This window comes from Octodon degus, unplaced genomic scaffold (genome assembly GCF_000260255.1).
Source record: "Octodon degus isolate 3935 unplaced genomic scaffold, OctDeg1.0 scaffold00092, whole genome shotgun sequence".
In the NCBI taxonomy this organism is placed as follows: Eukaryota; Metazoa; Chordata; class Mammalia; order Rodentia; family Octodontidae; genus Octodon; species Octodon degus.
Window position 1 is genome coordinate 4,750,398 of NW_004524668.1, and position 12,127 is coordinate 4,762,524.

Genomic DNA, 12,127 nt, shown 5'->3' on the forward strand with positions numbered 1-12,127 from the left:
CCAGTAGCCCATAATAGTATTGGGTCTTCCACTTCACTGGCAATGTCAGAAATTGTTGACCTGAGTCCCCTACAGCTCAACATAACAGCATGGCTGTACTTCTTATACTTCGTCTTTATACTTTTCTGCTGGATGGTTAAGACCAAGGTGAAGCAGGACCTATGCAACAAGAGTTGAGTCACGGCCATTGCTTGGCCAATTAGAACACTTTTTTAAAAAATGTAGTCTTTCCAATTTAGAGGATTTTAAAGATCTAACAGATTCTGAGATGTTGTAAGTACTTTGCTGGAGAACTAACTGATGGATAGTAGGCGATGATTTGGAGTTCATAAAGAAGTAAACCCAGGGGTGGCATTTATTTACTTACTTACTTATTTATTTATTTATTTTTTAATTTGTTTGAAGAATTGCTATTGTAGAGATTCCCATCAGCTTGACCTAGGCTTAACTCCTTATTTATTGCTCCTAGATAAGTTGTTTACTTACCCAAGCCTCAATTTTTCTCATTTATTGAATGGAGATGGTAACATCATTTCAAGACCTATATGAAGAATAAATGACATAATGCAAATAGAGTAGGAATTCAGCATATATGATGATAAACAATAACTAATAAACTAACAGTTATCCTCTAAGTAAAAGGATAATTGTAATTTTTTTTTTTTTAAAGAGAGTCCATGTTAAAATTTTAGCCTAGGGTCAAACCAGATATTCTAGGAAAAAGTACAGATCTCTTCTTTTAGAAGCAGAATGAAAAACAATGTGATTTATGAATTGAGTGGAGAGAGAGAATTTAGAAAGAAAGTTTTCTGAGTCCTTGATAACTTTAGTTTCTCTGCCTGCTTGCCTCCCTCCCTCCCTTCCTCCCTTCCTTCCTGACAGGATCTCACTGTGCAGTTCAGGTTGGCCTCAATTTGCAGTAATCCTCCTGCCTCAGTCTCACAAGTGCTGTGATTATAGGCAGGAACCACCATGCCCAGCTTTGTTTATGGATATTAAACTTTGGTTTCTCTCAAAAATAATTTCATACAGTATAAGGCTTAGTACAAGGAATCAGCATTACTTTTGGCTATAGTCTTTTGGTAGATTATTTCCAGTATAGTTTGCTAGAGTGATGGGTGAATTTTGAAACCAGAGCCATATTAGTCTGGATTTAAGTTATAGATGAATGTAGCATTAATTTAAAGGATAGCTGTTCATACTACTTGTGTTTAGTAGTCTCTAACCATGAAAGGCATGCAATACATTTTATCTTTCCCTAATTCTGACAATCAGAAATTTTGAAAAATTTTTGTGAGGAAAATACTCATTTTTATGTTACTTATGTCCCTGCCTATTTTTTGTAATATATCTCGAGAAAGTGTTAACAGGCTGGTTTTTTAATTTTAATTTAGAATGCTATGAAATTATAGCTTGTTTTGATCACTTAAAATTAGAACTATATACATTGAATTACTTATTAGCAGGAAAGTAACTACTTTCTAACAATTTGACAATAGATTCTTGAGATAGAGCATAAATGCACAGCATTTTTTTAAAATTCAGAACCAGGGATTGAACTCACGCCCTTGTGCTTGCTAGGGAAGCGCTTATTCTGCTGAGCTGTCTCCCCAGCCCAACAGCATTCGTTTTGAAATTCAGAGCTTGATATGGTGGTATATGCCTGTAATCCCAGCACTCTGGGAAGCTGAGGCAGGAGGTTTGCAGTTTGGGCAAGTTAGTGACTTAATGAGACACCCTGCTCTAAATTTAAAAGATAGATAGATAGATAGATAGATAGGCTAGAGATAAAACTCAGCGTCATGGTCCTAGGTTCAATCCATAGTTGTGAGAGGAGAGGGTGCAAATTCAGTTGGATGGGTGACTTCTTTCTGAACTTCTTTTCCAAATACCACTTTAATCTGTTTTGTTATACTACAGAGAATTAAGTGCATAAGGATATCTGTAACTGGTTGGGGCAGAAATAGTCATTATTTGGAGATTGGCGGGGGGGGGGGGGAGATGAAATGACACTGCCGAGCAGGAGATTCCTGCATCAATGCTATTTGTCATAAGGAAAATGGTAGAGTTGAGTTAGTTATCTTGAATTAGTAATGGATGTGGGGCCAGTTTGCTTTGCTTCATTATGGAGTAAATTTGATTTACAGTTTGGGAGCTATAACTAATTAATGAATGCCATGGAAGTAATCACTTGTGATTATAAAACAGTATTATTCATTGTAGTGACCTAGAACCTACATAATAGTAGAGTGAAGTTATCTGAATTAAAATGAATCAGATCACAAGATTTGTCATATTCTTCCTATAATAGAGACAAGAAACTGTTCCAGGATATGTTTCTTGGATTTACTTGTATTTACAAGATCTTTATACTTGGTAAGGTAGAATTCCTTTAGAGTCCCTGCAAGTCATGTATACTGCCCTCCCATTAGTGTTATGCCAACTACATCTTCTTTGTATTTTAGTTTTTAAAGTTTTTGCGATGATTCCTTAAATTAAGAATTTCTATTTTTGGCATTTTATAATCTGAGGTACTTTTCAAATTAGTTTTATGAAACAAAAATGCTGCATCATTTTACATACAAAAGACTTGCCTTCAGAAAATTATGTGAATTATTTTTACATTGATGTTTGAAAATTCCAAGTTTATTAGAAATTGAAAGAAGAGAGAATATAATCAAAATTAAAATAAGTCACTTGGTATAGTTTAGGTTCTGGCTTTTTTGTTTATTTCAAGTGTTTGGTCATTGAAATTTGTGTAGTTACAGTTTGAAGTTATTTATGTCCCTGCCCTTTTTTGAGTTTACAATAGAGCTCAAGTGTCAGTTATGTTCTATAACTAATCTTTTCATTAAGACCAGAGAATTGGTATATAAAAGTGTTTATGGGGAAAAATTATTTTTTAATTTGTTGTTGCATGATTTAGTTCACAGTGTTTACTAGATATTGAATAATATTTCATTTAGAGTAGTTGGATTTTAGTATAAACACTATACTTCATAAGACTTAAAAGTATATGTCATCATGGAATATGTTACCTGGTGGCAATCATTAAAATTGTGTGTTTTCCTGTTGTAGTTTAAAAAACAATAAAACAACTTTTTGAAAGAACAGCTGTTAAAAAAAAAAAAACAAAAGAACAGCTGTCTTATGTGGAGTTTTCATTAAATCCTTAAAGGTTTCTCTACTGAAAATTATGTTATTATGTTCCAAGTTGAGATTTACAGTATTAGTACCACTGTAGGCAGTTTCTATATTTTTATTTATTTATTTAATTTTTGTGTACCGGTAATTGAACTCAGGACCTTGTGCTAGTCAGGCAAACGCTTATTCTACTGAGCTATCTCCCCGGCCCGTTTCTTATATTTGGAAAGTTGAATGAATGGTTGTGGCTTACACCTGGGGCCAAGCTTGGCACATCAGAGTTCATAGGGCAACAGATGAAGCATCTGACTGAACAGTCTTATGAGCAGAATTCAGAGCTTATTAAGGACAGTGGTGGGCAGTTTTATCTGTGTATGTTCACAAGGAGTTGTAGGGTACTGACAGAGGTAGTTAAGAAAAATACCTTTTGCTAGTAAACAAAACCATAATTCAGGTTCAACTTTATTATAAATTATCCTTGAGCCTCAGCTTTATGTCCAAAAGGGAAAAATGTGCTCATCAATGATAACATATTGAGAATTGATAGTATTAGTCCCTGTTTCCAGTAGCTTTTAAGGGGATTAAAATGCCTAACAATGAGGCTGGGAAGATAGCTCATTCTGAGTTTGATCCCTGGTACTACCAACAAAACAAAACAAAACAACAACAAAAAAAGACGTAGCATGTCACAGTCCCTGCCACATAATAGATCCATGGTAGTGTCAGTTTTCTTTAGCAGTGAGATAGAATAGCCTTTTCCCCTTTCCTAGGTTGTTTTTAACTATACGTGAACTGTCTGTCACACAGCAAAGTTGTTCACTTCCCAGGCTCTCATAATCTGACAGAATGCCCCTTAATATTGATAGAATCTTAAAGGTATTTTTATTTTTACTGAACATAATCCTCTGGGGCAGCACTGTGTAATTGGACTTTTTGTGATGATGGAAATATTCTGAATCTGCACTGTTCCCTGTTATAGCTTCTGGTCACATGTTGTTCAGCTCTTGAATTGTGGGTAATGCAGATGAAGACCTGAATTCTTCAAATATGGCTAATGGGTACTGTACTGGGCAACTCAATTTTAGGCTTACACCTTTTGATTCTTAGTGACACTAAATTATGTAGTATTGACAACAGGCAGATGGAAAATATAGAAACATTTTACAGTGGAATAACCAGCATTATAAGTTGTTGTGAATCAGGTGACTTATCAGGTTGATAACCTAGGTGATACACCATTATGTGAATTCTTACTACTTCTCTTTGTCACTTGTTAGAGAATCATAGCACTTGCATTGGAAAGTTCTGCATACTTTTTAAAGATGAAAAAATCCTTAATTGAAGATTTTACTATTTATTTTTTCTCTAGGCTGAAATATATATAGGTTAAGGCTTGGGGTTTCAGAAAGCATACTTCTGATACTCTTTTATTGCTTTGAAATTTACAAAGTACTTGAATTTTTCCAGAGGAGGAGAACATGAATGAATAGGCCTTTCCTAGCTCTTAAAAATGGATAGGTGGTTTTCAAAACAATATTTGGCATAATTTGTTAGAGATGTAGTATTTTGTCTTTTGATGTGTTCAATGAAGAAAGTCAACAAAAATGATACATTATAATTTGTAGCATTTTGGTTGGGAAGCTTTGGGTAATGTCATGAATTACTGAATCTTTAGAAGGAATTTCCAAGTGAAAACATTTTTCTTTTGGCTTCTGGAGTGTTTCTGGGAAAGAAGGCAGCCACAAATACCCTCGGTTCAGTCTGTGCTATATAAATGTATCCTAACCTCAGATATTACCTAAGATACTACCTAAATGAGTGCTGTCACCTTGGTCTGCCATTCTCTGGACATACTTAGAAACCATTAAAAAACAAAAGATGTAAAATACTGACCTAAAATTCTGAGACAATTCTTAGGTTGTGAATTCTTGTTTATTCTCTAGTCCCTATCAGCATTTTAGTGATTTGGACAAATGATGTGCCTGCCAAATGTTCTGACAGTCATGTTGTTTGATATTACATAATATAATTTTAATTAAAAACTGTACAGTCTGAAATATGGGTTTAATTTACTGGCTATATTTTTAAAGGAACAAAAGGGTTCTTGTATGAATTCTAAAACCATATTGAAAGAATACGTACAGAAATGAAGAGCATGACTTAATGTCAATTACATATAAATATTTAAAGGTTTTAAATGCTTATTGTTCAGCACCGGTTAGTAAAATGTGATTAACAAATTAGTTCCTGTAATTTGTTTCATTAATGAATCATAATTGGCAGTAATAAGGTTGATATATTTCTTCTTTATTCAGTACCACTTTTACCTTCCCTTTCCTTTTTTATTATAATTATTTTTTATTTTAGGGAAGGATCTACAGGGTGTTCAGGGTTTCACCACTAGATCGGACTTATAGTCATCTGCCTGTTTACAGCCTCCCAAGAGCTGGGATTACAGGCGTGTGCCCGGGGTGGGGCTGGCACAGTAGGCCTGGGGATCAAACCCCTGGCCTCTGCACCTGCTTGCAGGTGCTTTAATCTGCTGAGCTCTTTGGCTGGCCCTACCTTCCTTTTTCTCCTTTGAGCCCTCCATTCCTTCCTCCCTCGTTATGTCTCCCATAATCTTTCTCTTGTATGGTACTAGGGAGTGAACCCAGGACCTTGCACACGCTAGGCAAGTTTTCTTCAACTGAGTTGCATCGCAGCTTAACAAGTACTTTTTGAGTAAATACCAAGTCATTCTGAAGGGAACCCACCTAGGTTTTGTTGTTTTCTGTTTGATGAAACTTGGAGAGTGTGGACCAGTTTGAGAGAAAAGAGCCAACTAGTGAGGGAATTCAAGGTCTTGATTGGAGATATGCAGGGAGGACAGAATTAGTTTGGAAGAAAAAAAGAGAGAGTAGTGTGAAACTTCATAGTGGTATATCAGTCATCAGAATACTTAGGTCTGTCTCATGAAAAAGGATATGACTTCACTGAAGTTTGAGGGATAGATGAGCGGGTAAACAGTATATAGAAAAGTTGGTGCCAGTAGAAAGACGTTTGCCTGTCAGAACCTCATTTAGTTATGAGATAGAGGTGTGTCTTTAATTGCCAAAGTTTCACAATCAACCACAGGGTCGTGATGAAGACAACATTTAAACTTTGGGTGATAGATTAGACAATGCTGTCTTATAGCCATGACTGTTTGACTCTTAAATTAATTCTTCCTCATGTAGCTGAGAGGAAAAGGGATTCAAAAGAATTGCAGGCCTTTGGGGGAAACATGTTTGTTCAGTCCTTTTCATAATTTGTGTTTGTACCTTACATACCCATCTGAGAATTTGAATTTCTTGTACCATTATTAAGTCAAATTCTTTATTTGCTATTGAAATCTTAGGAAGGAGTACAAAAAGAAGGACCCATCTCTTTGCATTTCCAGCCATTACAGCTATTGTAGACATATAAAAGGTTTGTGTGTGTGTGTGTGTGTGTGTGTGCGTGCGTGCGTGTGCGTGCGCATGTGTTCTGGTATACTTATAGGAGGAAACAAAATCAAGGTTCAGATAGCCTATTGTTGTAAAAAAGTTAACAGTGAAATTGAGGAAAAATAGGCTTCTAAAATGGTATATCAAAGATATGAAATGCCTGTGAACAATTTTCAGGTACTTTGAAAGGGACAGTGAATTAGATACGAGTCTTGAAGGTAGAAGGAAAACTTTCTTGAATTATAAGCAGAATTTTATGAAGTAACCCATGAAATATTTTTCATATTAGAAGTGTATCACAATTAAGGAAATTCATCTCATCAGCTTTAGAATTGGGCTGGGGAGTTAGCTCCGTGTTCTAATCACATCCCTGCCAAGCACAAAAGGGACCCAGGTTCAATGCTTGGTACTGCAGTCCCACTGTGAGCCAGTCACCAAAACCAGGCATCTCTGAGCCAGCCACCAAAACCAGGCATGGTGGTGCATGCCTGTAATCCCTGTACTGGAGAGGCTGAGACAGGAGAATCACCAGGAGTCTCAGTTGTGTAGTGAGACCCTGCACTGAATGAATGAATGAATGAATGAATGAATGAATGAATGAATGATAAAAATTAGAATTCTTCAGGCTGACCCATAACTCATTTGAGATGTGATAAAAATATACAGTGGATGTTTAATTTTTTTAAAAGCAATTATGGTAAAAGACACATTAAATATTTCTCATTCGCTGCTGACTGCCATCCAATTTAAAGGTGGACTCTTAAAAACATTATAGTGTATTGTCATCCACTTTATTTACCAGCTATGGCAGCATGTGACTTTTCACTTCTTCCCCAAAGTCAAAATGACCATGAAAGTTAAATGTTTTAAATTGGCTCAGGACATTGAGCAGCCTTAACAGCACAACTAAAGACATGAAAAAAGACTTTCAGACTTGTTTCAGAAACCATCAAGAATGATAGGATAAGTGTGTTCAGAGAAGGCAGGCATGTTTTGAAGAGAATTGGCAGTGTGCCTTTTCCTTTAATGAAGTTTTTAAAATTTGCAGTATGGTGTTTTTAAGTAGTATCTTTTATGGTGACATTCCATTTCATGAAAAAAGTAATGTGTACACCAGTTAGAAGTATCCTCCTATAGGACTGGGCATGGAGTTTAGTGGTAGAGCATTTGCCTGTGAGTTCAGTGAGAGCCCTGGATTTTATTCCTAGCACTAAGAAGAAAAAAGTATAGACTTGGATCCTGACTATATATATATGTTTTTAAGTACAGGATCTACAGGGTCTCACTATGTATGTTGGACTCGTAGTGATCCTCCTGTTTTCAGCCTCCCAAGTGTTGGGATTATAGGCGTGCGTCACCACGCCCAATCTCAATCGCTGTCTCAGTGCATTCTGGGGACAGGGCTGGCACAGTGCACCGGTATTGAACCCCAGCTGCTGCGCTCTGCCTAAGCAGGAGCTTTAGTCTGCTGAGCTATTTGGCCTGCCCTCTAGTGGGATATTAATAGTAGTACTTCCCTTACAGATTTTTGCTTTGGGGATGAATATATATATATATTCACATATAATATATGAATATATTTATATAAACATGAATATATGTGATATATATATATATTATCACAAACATGCTAATTTTAAAAAATGTTTGGAGTGTTGCCTAGTAGCTAGTAAGTGCTATTATGTAAAGAGTCATGGTTTTTGCTCAGTGTGCATGTGTAAATACACTTCTACCTAGCCTCAAAGCTGCAATCTTGTATAAAATGTATATGTCAATACTTGATAACAACAAATTTTGTGCTATATTGGTTTAACTGTATGTTAATATTAGGAGTATCAATAGAAACAGTTTTTGCTTTGAATATCATTCAGAAACCTGCTTGAATAAGATATACTCTTGATTATTTTGGATAAGCTGCTTCAGAACCCTATCAGAATATTTGGAAAGTAGTGGTTAAATGACATCCTCACATATAAGGTGTTAAAATTGTGGAAAACATTGCCCATATCTAATTTTCTTATTCTACATAATTGAAAGCGTTCATTTATTTTCTCCTTTTGCCACTCCTGTAACATTATGTCTCTTCAGGCAACGTGAGTGCCTTTACAGAGTTCAATAATAATATAACCAAAGTAGATTTTCACTGTGACATAGTTGGCTTGTCTGCCTGGTAGAATTGATGGAAAAGAATCTCAATATGAATCTTTATTCACTATACTTGATATCTAATAAAGTCCAGTAAATTTACTCCTCTCCGTGAGGCATTTTGCATCTCTGTGACTCGTGATTTATTAACCATGTTTTGAAAGTGCTATATACATTTATAAATATGAGAGGTTGTTTGTACCATGTAATTAAAAGAAACACAGTCCAGTAGTGGTGGTAGTCCTATGTCCTTGTTTCTATTTGTGGCCAGCAAAAATTCTGTCAGACTTGTGCCAATACAGATGATTAGGAGACTGTTGATATAGTTGTGACCCCTGCTAGGTTCTTGGGATATCAACTTTGCCTCTTGTGCTTTTTTCATTTAAATTAGCTCTTTTGTGTGGCATCCCTCATTTGGGTCTCTCACTATACCTTTCATTCTGTTGCTTCTCTTAGGTTTTTAGGGGGTTTTCTTTACTGTCAGGTATGGAAGTTGAAGGATGAGCCTTGGGCACTAGATCCCAGTTCTCACTTTAGCTCAAGATACAGGTTACTTAATACATCTGGTGTATCTTGATGCTTAAGAGTAGGACACATACCATAGGATCTTAGTGGACCCTTGATCTGAGTGGATCAAGATCAAAGCTTGACATTATTGAAACCAGTAGTAATACTCATGTCTGGAATTGTGAAACAATTCAGGAGATGTTGGAACTGGATTGTGTTTTCAGGCTGTTACAGCTTTCCATTTTAGACCTATATGTGACCCCTTACATGCCCAGTTAATTGAAAGGAGTGTCTGTCATGAAGAACATGATATATAATGAAAAGTATAATTATGCTTCAAGAATTTTGCAAACCCCAAAATAATAAATGACACTCCTTTTATTAACTTTTATCTTTGAGGTGGAACATAGATTGTAGAAAAGCTAAATAATGCCAGATAATATAATGAGCATCTGTGAGAACCAAAAATAGGAATCAGTATTCTGTTTTACTATTGCCACAGATAGACATTTGCTTTTCAGCTGCTATAACTTGTGGCTACTATTGGAAGATTTTTTTTTTTTTTGATCAGTGAATTTATGTTCAGATATATGTGTTTGGAAATTTAATTCCACATGTGCTTGAGTTCTCACAAGTGGAGAATTGTCATGCCAATTTTCTAGTCTTTCTTCTATTACTAAATAAAAAGATACTTTGTTGAGCTGCATGCTGTGCCCTACCTCTTCCTACTGATCTGTAAGCTTTTCCATTGGCTTTCTTTCTGTTTCCTGCTGCTTTCTTGCTTCATAATTGAAGGGAGGATTCAGACCCATCCAGGTAACAAACTACTGGTTCTGCATGGCCTCCTTATTACTCTCTTCTTAATATTATTACAATGTGGTTAAATGGATTTTTGCTTCTGAATACTTTTACATTGGAAATACACCATTGGTATGTTGTTTCAAGGCTTTTAAGTTTGCATTGAGAACCATAAATGACTAGGGGTACTAGTTGCCATTAGAGCACTTTTGAGCTCTGCTTATTCAAGATAATCCTTAGGCTTGTCTAGATTCCTTACTTTTATTGGAAATTGTGCTAGAAAGCAAGACTGGAGTGGGTTTAGAATGGGGTTCTGCAATCTTTTTGAAAAAGAAAGCTTAGTTCAGCACATGCTAATCCTACAGATAGTTTTAATTTAGTCTGAGGGTCTTTTATAAAAAAATTTTTTTTGTTTGTTCAGGACTTGGGGAGTAACTCAGTGGTAGAGTGCTTGCCTAGCGTGCATTAATCCCTGGGCTCAATCTCTAGCACGAAGAAAAAATGAAAAGGGGGGAGGTCGGAGAGAGGAATGAGGGAATTTTTATGTTCAGACAGATTTCTTGGTCTTCTACATATTTTATACATGATTTAAGTAGTTTTTTTAGGGTCTACTTTTAATTTTTAATGAGCTGATAAGAGCCTCTTTATCAAAGAGTTGATGCTTTTATGTAGCAGAACAGCTTTCAAAGAAATACTAGGTACCCTTTAGTTATATTTATTATATATTTTAAATGAATGATTGTGATGTAGGACTTCTGTTTTAAAATAGCTGAAGCTTAAAAATTGAGACCACCCTGCTATTCTCAGATGTGTGTTGTACATTGACATGAATTTGGCTTATGTTTTATGATCCCAACCATTAGGCAACTTTTTCTCTTTTCATGTATATTTAAAATTCAGATTGATTTGACTTATTAGTGGAAAAAAGAATGCTAAAGACAGTAAAGTATATATTCTCCCCTTTGTTTAAAACTTCTTTTTCTCCCCTTCCCAGTTTTTCCAGAGGCCACAAATACAGCCTCCTAGAGCCACCATCCCAAACAGCAGTCCTTCCATTCGTCCTGGTGCACAGACCCCCACTGCAGTGTATCAGGCCAATCAGCACATCATGATGGTCAATCATCTGCCCATGCCATACCCAGTGCCCCAGGGTCCTCAGTACTGTATACCACAGGTAATGTATCTTTCAGTCCTGGGTGGTTCAGCAATCCAGTGGGAGTTAATTTAGATTCTCACCAGATGGAATAGGGACACTGGGTAATACAGTGGTTTTGGGAAATGTGTGAACTTTTTAGTTGGTTGTAAGTCTAGTCATTTTATCATTTTCCATAAAACTGTAAAAAGATATATATTTCCTTGCTAAGCTATGTATTACATGGTAGAGAAATTTTACCTCCTAGTTTTCTCCTCTCTTCCCCACAACCAACTACTCTAAAATGGACTCAGTAGTTATCCTGTGATGTCATTTAATGTCATTGAAAGCTACCAACCTGAAGTCATTTTACAGTGTGTTGATGACTGCTTGTGGTGATTTGCTGTTTGGCTTTACCTAAGGCACACCTTTCTGTTCATCCTTATTGCATCTGGGTGACAAGCAAGCATTTTAATTTTTAACCAACCACACCTTCATCTCCTTTAAATAATTTCTGTCACAAACTACTTTATTTTTCTATAATCTGCCTTTGTATTATGTATAAATGCCTATATTTTTTCTCTTCTAGTACCGTCATAGTGGTCCTCCGTATGTTGGCCCCCCACAACAGTATCCAGTTCAACCACCAGGACCAGGTCCTTTTTATCCTGGACCAGGACCAGGGGACTTCCCCAATGCATATGGTAAGAAAAGTTAGGCAATTTTGTTAGTTTGTTGTGTTCATTTTGTTTGGTGGGCTAATTAAGCCTTGAAGCTTAATGGTTGGAAGGAATTTTAAAAATAAAGTCTTGCAAATTGTTGTATTAAAAGCTACACTTTTAGGGCTGGAGAGATGGCTCAGTGGTCTAAAGCACCTACTTGGAACAAGCTTGGCAAAGCACAGGGACCACGGTTCAATCCTCCAGCACCACAT

General features: G+C 36.1%; 1 protein-coding gene across 7 annotated transcripts in view; it reads left to right on the top strand.

The window, feature by feature from the left end:
* Eif4g3 (eukaryotic translation initiation factor 4 gamma 3) overlaps nucleotides 1-12,127 on the top strand; it is a 400,120-nt gene that overhangs the window by 214,068 nt on the left and 173,925 nt on the right. For all 7 annotated transcript variants that reach the window (XM_004637641.2, XM_023722577.1, XM_023722578.1 and 4 more), the window contains 2 exons: nucleotides 11,056-11,235; nucleotides 11,783-11,897. In XM_004637641.2, coding sequence (XP_004637698.1) covers nucleotides 11,056-11,235; nucleotides 11,783-11,897 — 295 coding nt within the window. The remainder of the gene's footprint in view (nucleotides 1-11,055; nucleotides 11,236-11,782; nucleotides 11,898-12,127) is intronic.